Source organism: Prionailurus bengalensis, chromosome B3 (assembly GCF_016509475.1).
Source record: "Prionailurus bengalensis isolate Pbe53 chromosome B3, Fcat_Pben_1.1_paternal_pri, whole genome shotgun sequence".
NCBI lineage: Eukaryota > Metazoa > Chordata > Mammalia > Carnivora > Felidae > Prionailurus > Prionailurus bengalensis.
This window is the reverse complement of record NC_057355.1, coordinates 146,014,324-146,032,830: the sequence shown is the minus strand read 5'-3', so window position 1 is coordinate 146,032,830 and position 18,507 is coordinate 146,014,324. Positions and strand designations below refer to the sequence as shown.

Here is an 18,507-nt window from a genome sequence, read left to right as displayed (position 1 = left end):
CACCGGCATATCACTAAGGCACCATTACTCAAGTATGACAAAAATACCAGACAGCAATATTAATTTGCATATTCTGTTGCTTTACTTCTACTCTGAAATACTACAAGCAGAGGTAATATGCAAAATTGAAAATAGCCCCTACTAATACTAAAATTATTCTCTTAATTTGTCCTTTAACATAACCGGTCTGTTAGGCAAAGACTGAGAGTTTTTTAAATTTTATTTATTGATTTTAGGTAATCTGTACACCCAACATGAGGCTCAAACTCATGACCCCAAGATCAACAGTCACACGTTTACCAACTGAGCCAGCTAAGTGCTCCAAGACTGAGTTTACTTGCTCTAACACACTAGTGACTAAGAGAAATCTTCAGTGTTACAAAATCAACTCCTGTTAGGGATGATGAAAACTGACAAATTTAAAGTGGACAATTCTGGGCGCATGTGGGTGGCTCAGGCGGTTGAGCGTCCAACTTTTGATCCTGGCTCAGGTCATGATCTCACTCAAGAGATCAAGCCCCACATCGAGCTCTGTGCTGACAGCGCAGAGCCTGCTTGGGGTTCTCTCTCTTTCTCCCTCTCTCTCGGCCCCTCCCCCACTCACGCTCACTCTCTCCCTCAAAATAAATAAATAAATCTTTAAAAAATTAAGTGGACAATTCTGTGCAATGAGAAGTTGATGCTTCAAACTGAGAAGTAGGACTGCTATGTCCACTGAGCCATGGCGGGTGAGCGGCAGGAACTTGAGCGAGGCAACATGAGAGGCTGGAGGATCCAACGGTCACCTACGACCTGGCCTGCAGAACACCAACAGCGAGGCCTTGGCCTCCAAAGGAGGAGGTGAGAGGTGCAACCAGCTCAGTGACAGTTAATTACTTACTGGGCACCAACTCTACCTATGCCAGACACTGTCCTAAGCATAGGATGTGGACCGTATGAAAAAAACACTTTTTAAAGAAAATAAAAATGTGGTGACAAAAGAATATCCTGCGGCACCTGAGTGACTCAAGTCGGTTGAGCATCTGACTCCTGATTTCAGCTCAGGTCATGATCTCATGGTTTCATGGGTTGGAGCCCCAGGTCAGGCTCTGCACTGACAGTGCGGAGCCTGCTTGGGATTCTGTCTCCCTCTCTATGCCTCTCCCCACCTGCACTGTCCCTGTCTCTCTCAAAATAAATAAACTTAAATATACAGAACAGATATAGATATATATATATATATCTCCTACACGCTCCCGGGGCTCAGGGGTAGGGGTCATATAGACAGAATTAAACAATCAGAATGGCTTCAGACTTCTCAAGAGCAAAACTGGAAGCAAAAGGCAATTAAACAAATGCCTCCAAAGCTCTGAAGGAAAATTATTTCCAATTTCCAATTCCAAAGCCAGCTAAACTCTCCATCAACCATGGGGACAGAATAATAACATTTTCAGACATACAAGGTCTCACAAACTTTTACCTCTCATGCACCATTTCTCAGGCTACAGGAAGATGCGCTCAAGCAAAATGAGAAGTCAAGAAGAAAACATGGAACACAGGGCACAGGGTCCCCCGGGGGGAAGACGGGGCTCTGCACCCACCACCGGACGAGTGCTGGAGACGGCGGGTGAATCAGCACCAACTTAAAAAGGAAATGAAAACAAGATAATTAACTCCTAAGGAAACAAAAGGTCAAATAGGAAAAGCAATCACACAGTTCATTACATAAATCAGCTCTGGCATTTATACGGTCATAAGAACATAAACGGTAAAGACACACCTAAACAAAATTTAAATTCTGCGGCAGCTTATGCAGATGCAAAGGGGGAGCACCTGTGTGGTGAAGCGAAGCAAAGAAAGAGCTCAGTCCCAATTATCTAGAACGGGAAGTCAAAAACTGAAAAACCATCAGGGGCGCCTGGCCGGCTCAGTCAGTAGAGCACGGACTCTTGATCTCAAGGCTGTAAGTGTGAGGCCCTCGGGTGCAGAGATTACTTAAAAGTAAAATCTTTAAAAAAAAAAAAATCATCAGACAGCAACATAAGCCTGTTATTTAGAAACAGCAGTAATTATGTAAAAATTGTATTTCACTTAAAAGTAGTGAAAACAGGACCGTTTCACAGGTGGCTGTTAGTTAAGCCTCTAGCTTTGGCCCAAGTCGTGATCTCCCGGTTTATGGGTTCGAGTCCCATGTCGGGCTTTCTGCTGTCAACGTGGAGCCCACTTCGGATCCTGTTTCCCTCTCTTTACCCACCCACCCCTGCTCGTGCATTTGCACTCTCTCTCAAAAATAAATAAATTTTTTTTTTAATAATTTTAAAATAATAAGTGAAAACGGGTGCCTGGGTGGCTCAGTTAGTTAAGCATCTGACTCTTGATTTCGGCTCAGGGTTAGTGAGATCGAGCCCCAGGTGGGGTCTGCGCTGACAGCACAGAGCCTGCTTGGGATCCTCTCTGCCCCTCCCCCATTCGCCTCCCCTAATAAATTTTAAAACTTTAAAAAAATGTTTACTGGGGGCTGGGTGGCTCAGTTGGTTAAGTATCTGACTTTAGTTCAGGTCATGATTTCGTGGTTTGTGGGTTCGAGCCCTGCATCGGGCTCTGTACTGAGAGCTCAGAGCCTGGAACCTGCTTCAGATTCTGTGTCTCCCTCTTTCTCCATTCCTCCCCCGCTTGGGCTCGCTCACTCTCTCTCTCTCTCTCAAAAATAACATAAACATTATAAAGAAAGAAGAAACGAAGGGAGGAAGTGGAAGAGAGAGAGAGGAAGAGAGAGAGAGAGAAAGAGAGAGAGAGGGAGAGAAAGAGGGAGAGAAAGAGGGAGAGAAAAGAAAGAAAGAGAACGAAAGAGATTAAAAATTATAAAACAACAACAACAACAACAACAACAACAACAACAACAACAAAAAGTTACTTCTAGGAAGAAGGACAGGGGGAGCAAGCCAGGGGCAAAAACCAACACTTATGAAACTATGTGACTCTGAAACCCACGGGTCCCATTCTCACTGCATCACAGCCAGAGTCCCTGTGCTCCCCCTGACTTAAAAGGCAACGGTGCCAGTCCTGACCACCGGCTGACATGGTTTGTGCAGGCCTCCCCTGGGCAGGATTACCTCCACTAGACACGCCCACTCCAGCTGTCCTTTCGACGCTCATCTTTAGGAAGCACGTCACTAGGGGGGCAGCCCACCCCCAGAGGGGTGGGGAGAGCGAATGTGGAGAGGGATTATAAGGTGTCTGGAGTTCTTCTGTACAGGACAGTGTCTCCTCTCTGCCTCATCCCTCATTTACTTCTTTAACCATTAATGTCAATATGGACAGGAGCTGTTTGTTTTATACCCCAGGTTTTATCTAAAGAATACTCGTTACTACACACACCATGTTATTTATTTTGTGGCTCAAACTGTCTCAGTTTGGGCCAGTGAGAGTTCTGTCAACCGGTTCTCATGTTCTGTTGACATGCTCCTACCCCTTTGCTTTTTGAGCACTTCCGTACTTTCTAGCACCACGAGATGTCCCAGGCTCGTCTTGTCCTCTCCCTGCCCCAGCCCTAGAATCAGCCATTATCTGAAGGGGCCTTGGTTTGTTTGACGGTAAAATGGTTTCGGAATCCAAAATTGGGCCCAGCGAGCTTCTTCTCAAACCTGCAAACCCATCCAACCGTGAGGAAAATGTCAGACAAACGCAAGTTGAGGGCTATTCTACAAAATATTGACCGGTACTTCACAGACCAGGAAAAACGAGGGCTACGTGTGATATGGTGTCCTGGATGGGGTTCTGAACAGAGCAAGGATATTAGGGGAAAACTAGTAAAATCCAAATAAAATGTGGAGTTTGGTTAAAATTACGTACCAATGCTAGTTCCTTAGTTGTCATAAATGTGCCATAATAATGTAGAATGTTGACATTAAGAGAAATTGAGTGCAGGCATGCAGGGATTTTGTACTGTCTTCCAACTTTTCTGTCAACAGAAAACTATCCTAAAAAGTTTGTTCTTTAAAAATCTACCTACAAAGAATACAAAAAAGTATGCGTGTAACTTTAATAAAGACAAAACCAGGAAAGCATACACGTGCTCTGCATAGTAAGAACTCACATCTGTGCAGGATTTTAGTTTCTGGAGTATTTCCATAGGGGGATGGTTTCTGTTTTTTTTAATAGGGTTCATTACCAGCGTGGAGCCCAACGCGGGGCTCAAACTCACAATCCTGAGACCAAGACCTGAACTGAGATCAAGAGTCAGACGTTCAACCAACCGAGCCACCCAGGGGCCCCACGTGTATTGTTTTAGAAGAACAAAAGACAAAGTCTGTGAGTGGTTTAGGCAACAATCATTACAATTCCCACTTACAGATGAGGAGACGGACCGTTGAAGACACGTAGCCCACACTACCCAGAACAGGAACAGAATCCAAGCTCCCTCCACCGCGTTCAGGTGCACCTTTGATTTAGTGACCACACTGCTGTACACGCACGCGTACACACACCACAGGCACCCTGTGCTTCTGCTGGTTCACCAAGAAAACAGACAAGCACCTCTCCGGACTGCCTGGGGTTGCAGGCAAAGGAACATCTCAAACCCTCAAATATAGAAAGGATTTGAAACTTCGGCCACAATAAAAATAGACCAACCTAAGTGAGACAAGAATAGAAATGCTGAATACACTGAATATTTTATAAGACAGAGAAATTAAACCAGAACTGGGTGGACGCTAAAAGTACTTTTTAAAGATTATACTAGATCATACATACTGAATTTTTGTCATACCAAATCATCAATTTTCATGTAATGCTATTTCCCATCTCTACCACCTGATCTTTTCATACATTTATACTCCCTTTATACTTACATGAGATTTATACTGCCTACAGACAATGAGATTATACACGCACATTCTACAAACAGGGAATACAATTTTCAATAGTTTGACAAATTTTAACAAACCTTCCCCCTCTCTCAAAAATTAACCAAAAAAAGGGCATCTGGGTGGCTCAGTCAGTTGAGCATCTATCTGACTCTTGATTTTGGATCAGGCCATGATCTCACGGTCCCCCCACTGGGCTCTGCACTGAGCACAGAACCTGCCTGAGATATTCTCTCTCTCTCTCTGTCTCTCTCTCTGTCTCTGTCTCTCTCTCTGTCTCTCTCTCTCTCCCCCTCCCTGCCCCTCTCCCCTGCTCACACTCTCGAAAGAAAGAAAGAAAGAAAGAAAGAAAGAAAGAAAGAGCTAATGTAGTAAAGAAAGTTAAATATATATATATTTAAAAGACGTGTGGAATTAGATCAGTGGTTGCGGTTGCCCAAAACACAGAAAAAATTCACCAAATTGTATACTTTAAAATAATAACTTTTATTTTACGGGACTTAAATTTCAATTTTTTTAAAGAATGTGATAGAAAAAAACGACAGAGTGAAGGACAGCCAAGAAAGAAACATGAATTATTCTGACAGTTTTTTTTTAATTTTTTAACCTTTATTTATTTTTGAGAGATTGAGAGAGGCAGAGCACAAGCAGGGGGGGGGGCACAGAGAGCTGGAGACAGAATCTGAAGCAGGCTCCAGGCTCTGAGCTCTCAGCACAGAGCCCGACGTGGGATTCGAACCCACAAACTGCGAGATCATGACCTGAGCTGAAGTCGGATGCTCAATGGACTGAGCCACCCAGGCGCCCCTGACAGTTTGACTATGAAATGAAGTTCCTAGAAAAACAAAGTCTAGCACAGAAAAAGAAAAATAAGATAGAAGAACAGATAAATGTTTACTTTGCCAATACTGGTAGCAGAACATCACGACCGAGATGTTTTCCCAAGAGATCTGTGAGCTGAACCAGTGGGAAACACAGCCAGCTAGACTCACAGCCCATCTCTCTACACACAACCATACGCCGGACTGAGCACTAGGCACAAGAGAGGGAGAAACGAGAAGCAGCCAGAGAACCTCTAATGACCCTACAGCAAATGACTGAAGTTGTATTCACGGAAATATTCAGTGCCATGATCTGAATGAATGTCTGTGTCCCGACAAAACTCATATGTTGAAACCTAACCCCGAAGGTGATGCTATTTTGAGGTGGGTACTTAGGTCATGAGGGTGGAGCCCTAAGGAATGAGATCAGTGCTCTTACAAAAGAGACTCCACAGAGCTCCCTCACCCCTTCCGCCAAGTGAGGACACAGAGAAGACAGCCATCTATGAAGCAAAAACCAAACCTCACCAGACCCTGAATCTACCAGCATCATGGTCTTGCAATTCCCAGTCCAGGACGATGAGAAATAAATTCATGGTGTTCATAAGTCCCCCAGATTCTGGTATTTTGTTATAGCCACCCAAACAGACCAAGACATTCAGTATCATGGAACTCAAGATTACAGAGTGTGTTGTGCATTAAGTAATACAAGTGTCAAAACTTTAAAATGATTTCGACTCAGATCATGATCTCATGCATGGCTCATGAGATTGAGCCCTGCACTTTCAGCGTGGAGCCTGCCTGGGCTCCCCTCTCTCTCTGTCCCTCCCCAATTCATACACACACACACACACACACACACACACACACACACACACACGCACACGCGCTTTTTCTCTCAAAAAAAATTTTTTTTTAATTAAGTGAAGGACCAATCAGTTCCACCACTGGGTAAATACCCAAGAAAACTGAAAACATGTTTCCATATAAAAACCTGCACACAAATGGTCCAAAACCAATGCTGGACAAATGTAGAACTTTCACACCAGTAGTTTGGTATTATTCGTAACAGCCAAAATGTGGTCTATCCACACAATGGAGTATTATTTGGCTATAAAAAGGAACAAAATACTGATCCATGCTACAGCATGGTTGGGCCTCACAAACACATACTTAAGTGAACCAAGCTAGACACAAAAGGCCACATATTGCATAATTCCATTTATATGAAATGTCTACAGAGACAGAAGTAGATTCATGGTTGCCAAGGGCTGGAGGGAAAGCAGGGTGGTGACTGACTGCTAATGGGTTCAGGGTTTCTTTCTGGGGTTATAAAAATATTCTGGAATCAGGGTCACCTGGGTGGCTCAGTCAGCTAAGCGTCTGACTTCGGCTCAGGTCATGATCTCATGGTTCGTGGGATCGAGCCCCACATCAGGCTGTGCTGACAGCTCAGAGCTTGGAGCCTGCTTAGGTTTCTGGGTCTCCCTGTCTCTCTACCCCTACCCCCCCCCCCCACACTCTGTCTCTCCCTCTCTCAAAAATGAATAAACATTAAAAACAATATTCTAGGGGCGCCTGGGTGGCTCAGTCAGTTGAGTGTCTGACTTTGGCTCAGGTCATGATCTCATAGTTTGTGGGTTCAAGCCCCGCATCATGTCCTGTGCTGACAGCTCAGACCCTGGAGCCTGTTTCAGATTCTGTGTGTGTCTCTCTCTGCCCCTCCCCAACTCACACTCTGACTCTCTCTCTCTCTCTCTCTCAAAAATAAATAAAAACCTTAAAAAAAATTTTTTTTAATATTCTAGAATCAGAAGTTTGTGTGACCCTGTGAATTTTTTCATAACAGAAACATTTCAGTATAATATACCCAGAATTTTTTTTAATTTTTTAAATGTTTATTCATTTTTGAGAAAGACACAGAGCACATGCAGGGGAGGGGCAGAAAGAGAGGCAAATACAGAATCCGAAGCGCCCCAAATTTAGTGATTCTTATTTGGGAAAGAGTAGGCAATATGCAGCTGTCTAAAATATATTTATTATTATAATACTGTGTTATATTTAGAAAATAAAATAACTCACAACTGTGAGCCTATAAAGGTGCGTATCATTTGCCTTTTTATCTAAAGATGTCATGGTTGGAAATTGATCGAAAGACCCTAGGAGGCCTTTTTGGATTTGGCTTAAAATGTGAACCTTAACTGTTATACAAGCTAGGGGAATAACACCTCTCCTCCCCACCGTTTACCCTCTCCTGCCTCCACCAAAAAGAAAAGCAAACATCAGAAAATTCAAGAATCAAGAGTGCCTAGGTGGGTCAGTCAGTTAAGCATCGGATTTTTGGTTTTGGCCCAGGTCATAATCTCACAGTTCACTGGTTCAAGCCCTGCATCAGGCTCTGCGCTGACAGCAAGTAGGCTGCTTGGGTTTCTCTCTTCCTCTGCTCGCTCGCTCTCTCTCTCAAAATAATAAATAACTCAAGAATCACTGTTTTTTTTTCACATTTTTTAAAGTAATCCAGATGCCTAATGTGGGGGTTGAACTCACAACCCCAAGATCAAGAGTCACATGCTCTTCCAACTGAGCCAGCCAGGCGCCCACTTTCACCTCTTCTGAGTCAAGTAATATTCCCCCTTTGATTCTGCACTATATAATTTTTGTCCTGCAACTTCAGAGCCAAAACATAAGTACATTTTTACCTCTAATATTACCATTGGTCACTTTGCTTTTTAGTCACAATAGGTAATGTGTTTTGTTTTTGGAAGTCACTAAATAAACTGAAGAGGACTTGAGATTTTAGTTGTTTAACAAAAGGGGAACATAAGATAAAAATAGTGAAAAACGAAGTTTTCTATGATTTCTTGACAAAGCTAAATAGATTAGGTTCCAAAGTGGGGTTTTGTGTTTTATTTTCTTTGGTAGGTATCATTAACTGAAGGAAAAAAAAAATTCTGGGGCAGCTGGGTGGCTCAGTCAGTTAAGCGTCTGACTTTGGCTCAGGTCATGATCTCATGGTTCGTGAGTTCAAGTCCCACAAAAGGTTCAAGCACCTCTGTGCTGACAGCATGGAGCCTGCTTTGGATCCTCTGTTGTACGCCCCCCCCCCACCCCTCCCCTACTCTATCTTTCTCAAAAATAAACATTAAAAAAAAAAAACAGGGGCGCCTGGGTGGCTCAGTCAGTTAAGCGGCCGACTTCGGCTCAGGTCACTATCTCGCGATCCGTGAGTTCGAGCCCCACGTCGGGCTCTGTGCTGACAGCTCAGAGCCTGGAGCCTGTTTCAGATTCTGTGTCTCCCTCTCTCTCTGACCCTCCCCTGTTCGTGCTCTGTCTCTCTCTGTCTCAAAAATAAATAAACGTTAAAAAAAAAGTTAAAAAAAAAAACAATCACTAAATTCTACTCAAGGGAGGATATGCTCCATCAGGAACCTCCTAATGAGAAACTTCATCTCTGGGCCATGAACCGACAGAGACAGCTGAGAGAGACAATTCCAGAGCTTGCCACAAACCCATTACAAAATGGAAATTTTATGGACTCATCATATTCTTCTTGTACACTGTACCTCCTCCAATCTAATCTTCCTCAAACCTAACCTAACTTAATCTAATCCTTTCGGGGCGCCTGGGTGGCTCAGTCGGTTGAGCATCCAACTTCAGCTCAGGTCATGATCTCACAGTTGATGGGTTCAAGCCCCGCATTGGGCTCTGTGCTGACAGGTCAGAGCCTGGACCCTGCTTCGGATTCTGTGTCTCCCTCTCTCTCAGCCCCTCCCCCACTAGCACTCTGCCTCTCTCTGTCTCAAAAATAAACATTAAAAAAAATTTAATCTAATCCTTTCATCTCCTCTTCTAAACTTAAATCACAAGAATAAGCTGAATGCATGAATTGTGCTGGCCTAAAAATCACAAAAATCTGTGAGGTGGATGTTTCAATACTAACGACTCCAAGACGTTGTAACGTCTAGGAATTTGTTTCCATCTTAAAACTATAAACCACTGGATAAAACAGGAGGCATGCATCTGCCTCTTCGATGAATCTACCGATGTGCTTGCAGAATTTGAGACACGAAGGCAATCAGAACTCCCTGGGTTCTTTCCCCACAGCCATGCTCAAAAAAGTCAACTGTGGTTCTGTTCTGAAATCAGTCCACCTCTAAGTACACAGATCTTCTAACTCCACAATAACCTAACCACACCACTATGTGAAGTGTGCACATATCCCAGTGTGCACACTGGCTTTGCCTGTCAATGACCAGACAGCACCTAAAGAAAGAGTTTTACAAGAAGGCCGTGTCCCCCACCAGCTGGTCAGGGGCCCACCCCGCTGCCAAGCAGGGCTCCTGGCCAGAGATGGGCAGCGCATTAGGTCATTCCGTTTGCCATGAGACATCTCTTCAGATGCAAATTTTAAGCATGACAAACCACAGAAAAGGGTACTACATGAAAATATAGGAGAACATGCTTTTTCCTAAATCAATAATGAGTAAGCCCAAACGATGCAGATGTCTCTATTACAAGTCTTTGAACAAACAAAAAGGAAAAACAGCTTCATCGGACCGTGTGACTAAGAGAATACAAAAAACAGGGTGTTATGGGAGCCTGGGTGAAAAAAAATAGAGCATTCATGATGTGGTTAAAAAACAGCATTTTTATTTCAAAATGAAACAGGACAGGGGCACCTGGGTGGCTCAGTCGGCTGTGTCCAACTCCTGATTTTGGCTCAGGTCAGATCTCACAGTTCATGAGTCCTAGCCCCGCGTAGGATTCTGCACTGACAGCAAGGAGGCTGCTTGGGATTCTCCCTCTCTCCCTCTTGCCACTCCTCTGCTCATGCTCCTGCACACATACTTTCTGTCTGTCTCTCTCTAAAATAATTTAAAAAAAAAAATTTTTTTTTAACATATATTTTTTGAGAGAAAGAGACAGAGCATGAGCAGGAGAGGGGCAGAGAGAGAGGGAGACACAAAATTGGAAGCAGGCTCCAGGTTCTGTAGTGTCAGCACAGAGCCCAACGCGGGGCTTGAACTCACTAGCAGTGCAATCATGACCTGAGCTGAAGTCGGACACTTAACTGACTGAGCCACCCAAGGCGCCCCTCTAAAATAATTTAAAAAAAAAAAAAAATTTTTTTTTTACATTTATTTTGAGAGAGCGTACGCAAGCAAGGGAAGGGCAGAGAGAGAAAGGAAGAGAGAGAATCCTAAGCAGGCTCCACAATGTCTGCAGGGAGTCCAACATGGGGCTTGATCCCACAATCCATGAGATCATGACCTGAGCCAAAATCAAGAGTCAGACACTGACTGAACCACCGAGGCGCACCCACAATTAAAAGATTTTTAAGAGGCATCTGGCTGGCTCAGTCCATGAAGCATGAGACTCTTGATCTCGGGGTTGTGAGTTTGAGCCCCACGCTGGGTGTAGAGATATTTAAAAATCAAATCAGGGGGCACCTGGGTGGCTTAGTCGGTTAAGCATCCGACTTCGGCTCAGGTCATGATCTCACGGTCCGTGAGTCCGAGCCCCACGTCGGGCTCTGTGCTGACAGCTCAGAGCCTGGAGCCTGCTTCGGATTCTGTGTCTCCCTCTCTCTCTGACCCTCCCCAATTCATGCTCTGTCTCTCTGTCTCAAAAATAAACATTAAAAAAAAATTTTTTTTAAATAAAAATAAAAATCAAATCAGGGTGCCTGGGTGGTTCAGTTGGTTAAGCATCCAACTTCAGCTCAGGTCATGATCTTGCAGTTCATGGGTTTGAGCCCCGCGTCAGGCTCTGTGCTGACAGCTCAGAGCCTGGAGCTTGCTTCGGATTCTGTGTCTCCTTCTCTCTCTGTTCTTCCCTTGCTCATGCTCTCTCTCAAAAATAAATAAAGATTAAAAAACAATTTTTTTTAATCAAATCTTTAAAAATATATATATTTGGGGGTACCTCGGTGGCTCAGTTGGGTAAGTAATCTGACTCCATTTTGGCTCAGGTCATGATCTCACGGTTTGTGAGTTTCAGCCCCACCATCAGGCTCTGGGCTGACAATGCGGAGCCAGCTTGGGATTCTCTCTCTCCCTCTCTCTCTGCCCCTCCCCTGGTTACATTCTCCCTCTCGCTCTCTCTCAAGATTAATAAATAAACTTAAGAAAAAAAAAAGTTTTCAAAAAATTTTTAAATAAAAAAATATATATGTGTTTTATTCAGTTCCCTGGGGAGAAAGGAAATGGGAAGATAGACAACTTACTTATACCTTACATCTTTCATTTTCCAGAAAAAGCATACATCTTTTAATGATTTAAAAACAGTTAAAACAACAGAAAGCCAGAACCATAAAAGAAAAAAACTGACAGAGTAGAATTCATCAAAATTTAAAATTACTGGTTATTAAAGGCACAGTCAGGGGCGCCTGGGTGGCGCAGTCGGTTAAGCGTCCGACTTCAGCCAGGTCACGATCTCGCGGTCCGTGAGTTCGAGCCCCGCGTCAGGCTCTGGGCTGACGGCTCAGAGCCTGGAGCTTGTTTCCGATTCTGTGTCTCCCTCTCTCTCTGCCCCTCCCCCGTTCATGCTCTGTCTCTCTCTGTCCCAAAAATAAATAAACGTTGGAAAAAATAAAAATAAAAAATAAAGACACAGTCAAAAAACATATAGTTAAGTCCTAGACTGGGAAAAAATAATTGCAACGTATACATCTGGCAAAAAGACTCATACTCAATATGTAAGGAATTACTATTCTCAATAATAAAAAGACAACCTTTCTACACAGATAAGACTCAACACACATGTCACAAAAGCAGGTACCTATAAGTGCCCATCACCAGTCATCAGGGAATGTTCACAAAGCCCCTAAAACAAGGTGCCACTACACATCCACTAGACTGTGGAAATAAAGACAAGTGATAGCAAAGGCCAGAGAGGACGCGGAGAACGAGAACACTCACACACTGCTGGTCCAAGCGTAAACTGTACAAGCACTTTGGGTCTGTTTCTTTAAAAGTTAATCATACAGCTATGCTACGGGCAATTCCACTCCTTATTTATCCAAAAAAACGAAAACGTTATGTCCACATGGTCTCACACAGGAAAGAGCACCCCCCCCCCCCCGCCCCGGCCATGTGCATCTGGAGGAAAATGGCTAAACTATGTGCGGTCCACATCCATACAACAGAACACTACTCAGGAACAGAAAGGAACCACCCACCGACACAGGCAACAACACAGATGAATTCCAAAAATGGTATGCTGAAAGAAGCTGGCTGCAAAATACATATATTGTATAATCTCATTTACATGAAATTCTAGAATAGGAAGAACCTGTGTTCATAAAAATCAGACCAGTGGGGTACCTGGGTGGCTCAGTCGGTTAAGTGTCAGATCCCGATTTTGGCTCACACCATGATCTCAGTTTCATGGGTTTAAGCCGCACATCAGGCTCTGCACGCCGACAGCATGGCGTCTGCTTAGGATTCTCCCTCACTCCCTCTCTGCCCCTCCCCCACTCGCTCGCTCAAAATAAATGAACTTTTTAAAAAAATAATAAAGTAGTCAAATTCACTGAATCAGAAAGAACTGTGTTTGCAGGTGGGGAGGTCAGGGATGGAAAGCTGTTATTTAACGGCCATAGAGTTTTGGTTTTGCAAGATGAAAATGTTCTAGACATCAGTTGCACAACAATGTGAATATAGTTAATTTTTTACCATATCTGTAAAAGAATAGAAATTAACTGGGGCGCCTGGGTGGCTCAGTTGGTTGAGCGGCCAACTTCAACTCATGTCATGATCTCGCGGTCCGTGAGTTCGAGCCCCGCGTCGGGCTCTGTGCTGACCGCTCGGAGCCTGGAGCCTGTTTCAGATTCTGTGTCTCCCTTTCTCTCTGACCCTCCCCCATTCATGCTCTGTCTCTGTCTCAAAAATAAATAAACGTTAAAAAAAAAATTAAAAAAAAAAAGAAATTAACATTTTCCCCCTGTTTGGTCAGTACTACAAATCCTTTTAAAGCAGGCAGAATAAGGGGGGCCTGGGTGGCTCAGTCGGCTGAGCGTCCGACTTTGGCTCAGGTCATGATCTCACAGTTGACGATTTCGAGGCCTGCGTCGGGCCCTGTGCTGACGGCTCGGAGCCTGGAGCCTGCCTTGGATTCTGTGTCTCCCTCTCTCTCTGCCCCTCCCCTGCTCATGCTCTGTCTCTCTTCGTCTCAAAAATAAATAAACAAAACAAAACAAAAAAAAAAAAAGCAGGCAGAATAAGTGCATTTAAGGAAAAACAGCCCACCTGGATTCACCCTAAAAATGAAGGCCTGACAAGCAGCTTTTACTGGTCACCTACTCCACGCCAGACTCTGTGGAGAACACAAACACTACAATGCCAATGTGGTGGCTGAAACGGTACACATTAGCCAGAGACCCCAAGGAGTCACCATGGACACTGCATCACTTGGGCTTCCGAAGTGGAACTGGCCAAGGACTTCCCAGGTGAAGGCAACTGCAGCCTAGCATTACTGTGATTCCTGACAGCAAAGCGGCTCAAAGCTTGAAGTGTACAAGCAAAAATACCTGAATTAGAGGCCTGACTTCACAGCTGCGCACCTCTGGTTTGAGTAACTCGCCCTCTCTGACCCTCAGTTTCCTCCACAGTAGAATGGAGAGGAGTACTACTGCACCAATTTTAACTGGTTTGGGGTTAACTTCACTATTATCAGTTTTATTAGTAGTGGTATAGGGAACTTCAGAGAGGCTGGGACATAAATATACACCTTATACAATCAAGGAACAATCCAAGGCTTAAACTTAAGTAACTGGGATATTTTAGAACCAAGGAAGTAACTTATACTTTACATATGCACTTAACTCAGCTTAAAATGCTTGTTCTATTGATATTAACCTACCTGCTTTATTTTTTAAGTATGGACATCATACAAAGCATATTTAAAAAAATTGTTTTTACATTTATTTTTTTTATTTAATTTTTTTTTCAACGTTTATTTATTTTTGGGACAGAGAGACAGAGCATGAACGGGGGAGGGGCAGAGAGAGAAGGAGACACAGAATCGGAAACAGGTTCCAGGCTCTGAGCCATCAGCCCAGAGCCCGACGCGGGGCTCGAACTCACGGACCGCGAGATCGTGACCTGGCTGAAGTCGGACACTTAACCGACTGCGCCACCCAGGCGCCCCTACATTTATTTATTTTTGAGAGACAGAGTGCAAGCAGGGAGGGGCAGAGAGAGAAGGAGACAGAGAACCCGAAGGAGGCTCCAGGCTCTGAGCTGTCAGCAGAGAGCCTGACAAGGGGCTCGAACCCACCACCAACTGTGAGATCACGACCTGGGCCGAAGTCAGATGCTCAACATACTGAGCCACCCAGGCACCCCCAAGCATATTTATTTATTTATTTTTTTAATTTTTTTTTCAACGTTTATTTATTTTTGGGACAGAGAGAGACAGAGCACGAATGGGGGAGGGGCAGAGAGAGAGGGAGACACAGAATCGGAAACAGGCTCCAGGCTCTGAGCCATCAGCCCAGAGCCCGACGCGGGGCTCGAACTCACGGACCGCGAGATCGTGACCTGGCTGAAGTCGGACGCTTAACCGACTGCGCCACCCAGGCGCCCCCCCCAAGCATATTTAAAAGCACAGATCCAAACTGCTTTCATCTGCCTTCAAAATTTAGTTAAAACATAGTATTGTAATAACTTTGTATGTTGACAGATGATAAGTACACTTATCGTGGTGAGCATTTTGTACCGTCTATAACCATCAAATCACTATGTCGTTCACCGGAAACTAATACTGTACGTCAACTATACTTCAATTAAAATGGGTGAATTTTTGGGGTGCCTGGGTGGCTCAGTCGGTTAAATGTCCCACTCTTGGTTTGGGCTCAGGTCATGATCTCAGTTTATGAGTTCGAGCCCTGCATCAGGCTCTGTGCTGATGGTGTGGAGCCTGCTTGAGATTCTCTCTCTCTCCCTCTCTCTGCACCTCCCCCATTCACGCTGTGTGTGTGTCTCTCTCTCAAAATAAGTAAGTTTAAAAAAAAAAAATGAAAAAAAAAGTGAATTTTTAAAAATAGCTAAGACTGGGGTGCCTGCATTGGCTCAGTCAGTTAAGTATCTGACTTGGGTCAGGTCATGATCTTACGGTTCATGGGTTGGAGCCTGGATCAGGCTCTGTGCTGACAGCTCAAGGCCTGGAGCCTGCTCTGGATTCTCTCTCTCTCTCGCTCGCTCTCTCTCTCTCTCTCTGCATCCCCCCCCCCCCCAAAACACACACACACTCGTTGTTGGTCTCTCTCTCAAAAATAAACATTTTTTTTTAATTGGGGGGAGGGGCTCCTGGGTGGCTCAGTCAGTTAAGCGTCTGATTCTTGATTTCAGTTCAGGTCATAATCTCACGGTTCGTGAGTTTGAGCCCTGTGTTGGGCTCTGTGCTGACAGCTTGGAGCCTGTTTGGGATTCTGTCTCCACCCCCCCCCGCCCCTCCCCCACTCACCCTCTCTCAAAAATAAACATTAAAAAAATTTTTTTAATAGTTAAGACAAAAATAAAATCTGAATTCATTTTGACAGAAGAGTATATTAATTGGGAGACTTCAGGGCAGAAAGACACAACGATGCCCTGGGAGACAGCATACAGATCATTTCTGAATTAGCACACCTGCCTTAGGAGGTAATATTCTCAGGAAAAATTTGAAAGGTCGCTGATAAACTGCTAGAAGCCAAATCAGTAGATCTATCCAAATCTTCCTTGACTTCTTAGCCACCTGGACGTCGACCTCCTCTTCCACCTATCTTAGGGTCAACTCCACAGTCTCTACAAGTGTCAGAAGCTCTCAGAGAGGTCATTACAGACACCACCACTGGCTTTCAACAAGATGATAAGGTCTTCCAAATCTCTGACTGCAGCCTAAATATTTGTCTTGAACTCCAAACCTGAATCTCCAACTGCCCACCATCCACTTGGGCACCCCACAAACACTTCAGATTTAACCTATCCAAAACCAAGCTTACCATCTGGTCCTCCTCTCATTTTCCCCATCTTGGTGGGTATTACCAGCCAGTGAGCCTCCTGTTAGTGACAAGGAAGTAATTCTAGATGCATTCCTTCAATAAACATTTATTAAGTGCTTATAAAAATCCCTGCCCTCATGGAGATCGTGGACATGAAGTGAAAGGGACGGACAATAAACGAAGAAATTAAATTCAATGAAAGCATACCGTAACAATGACAGAAGTGCTAAGGAACATGGGGAAGTGGGGACACGGGGACATACAGAAGAGCAGGCTCGGCAGGAGCCTGGGTGTGTTTAAGTGAGGGCAAGAGTCGGGATATGAGGGAAAGGCATGGGGGCAGAGTGCTTTCAGGACTTGGCGGCGGAGTGACCCGATCCAACGCCTGCCCTAGCAACTCGCTCTGGCTGCGACACTGCCACTCCGTGCTTTCCAGATTGCAGTCCGACTCTTACTGGTCTGCTCACTCCCAAGTCAGGGCCACTGGAACCCTTGAAGCCATCTCTAGTCCATTTGTATCACCGTTCCTACTGTCGCGGCCCCAATTCAGGAGCTCTCAGTCCGCATGTGGGGCTAAAACCTCCCATCGAGTCTCACCTTGGTTCAAATCACCTGCCACACTACCTGCGCTTTCTAAAGTGTCACCACACTCTCAAGAATCCCCCAATCCTCCTTCCTGCTTTCCTTCTCTCATCTTCCCTTTCCACTCCTGCCCTCCCCCCCCAACTTCACTCCCCTCTACTGCAATGCCGCCTCAGGGCCTATGTCCTCCAGAACGGCCACTACCAATCCCTGGCATTTGGTACTTTTGAGTCTCATATCCAGAATCACCTTCTCAGGACACTCAGCACAGCATTTAACCTAACCTGCAGTACCCATCAATTTTCCTCTGTCTCCACACCAGACTGAACTCCAAGAGGAACAGTCTCTATTTCCCCAACTACTTAGCACAGCACTTGCCATTCAGTTGGGTTATTTATTTTTTTTTTTTAAGTTTATTTGTTTTTGAGAGAGAAGAGAGAGAGGCAGAAAGAGGGAGAGACAGAGGATCCAAAGCAGGCTCTGAGCTGTGAGCAGAGCCTGATGTGGGGCTCAAACTCCCCAACTGCAAGATCATGACCTGAGCCAAAGTCGGAAGTTTAACCAACTGAGCCACTCAGGTGTCACTCAGCTGGTTCGTGATAGACATTTAAGAACAAGCTTTCGGGGCGCCTGGGTGGCTCAGACGGTTGAGCATCCAACTTTGGCTCAGGTCATGATCTCACAGTTCGTGAGTTCGAGTCCCGTGTCAGGCTCTGTGCTGACAGCTCGGAGCCTGGAGCCTGCTTTGGATTCCGTGACTTCATCTCTCTCTTCTCCTACCCCGCTTGTGCCCTGTGTGTGTGTCTCTCTCTCTCTCAAAAATAAATAAACATTAAAAAAAAATTTTTAATAAAAATTAAAAAAAAAAAAAAGAATCAACTCTTGGTTTCATTGATTTAAAAAAACAAAACAAAAGACCAAGCTTTCATCATTTACCATGCTAATAATTTTTATTCTATGTCCTGAAATTTGACACTTAAAACTGGCCTGTACTTCTGTTGAGGGTATTACTGATGACTTCTTTGTTACATAAAGTCCTGGTTTCTTATCATATTCCACTTATGTTTCCATGTTATATGAATCTTACAAGTTAATCAACTTTCATAGTCCCATATGGAAAGTTACACATCGGCTTACCTACTTTTCAACGTTACAGAACACGCTTAAGAACGTATAATTCTTTAATGTACAACTTTAAGTAACTACAGTCAACGTTTTATTTATTTTAAAATACTTACGATACTATACGCCCCTCCCCGGTGGCATTTTCTCTCTT

At 44.3% G+C, this 18,507-nt stretch overlaps 1 protein-coding gene across 24 annotated transcripts in view; it reads right to left on the bottom strand.

The window, feature by feature from the left end:
* The window catches only part of KLC1 (kinesin light chain 1), a 68,322-nt gene that overhangs the window by 48,004 nt on the left and 1,811 nt on the right, over positions 1-18,507 (bottom strand). For 10 of the 24 annotated variants that reach the window (XR_006293074.1, XR_006293076.1, XM_043554387.1 and 7 more), the window contains one exon: positions 1,460-1,621. The exons of 11 other annotated variants lie outside the window; for them this stretch is intronic. Coding sequence is in view for 10 of the 13 variants with exons in the window: in XM_043554387.1 (XP_043410322.1) it covers positions 1,460-1,473 (14 nt within the window). In the remaining 3 variants the exon portion in view is untranslated. Of the gene's footprint in view, positions 1-1,459; positions 1,622-4,330; positions 4,538-18,507 lie in introns of those variants that run through there. 3 more of the 24 variants (XR_006293078.1, XM_043554397.1, XM_043554398.1) reach the window with 3 other exon arrangements.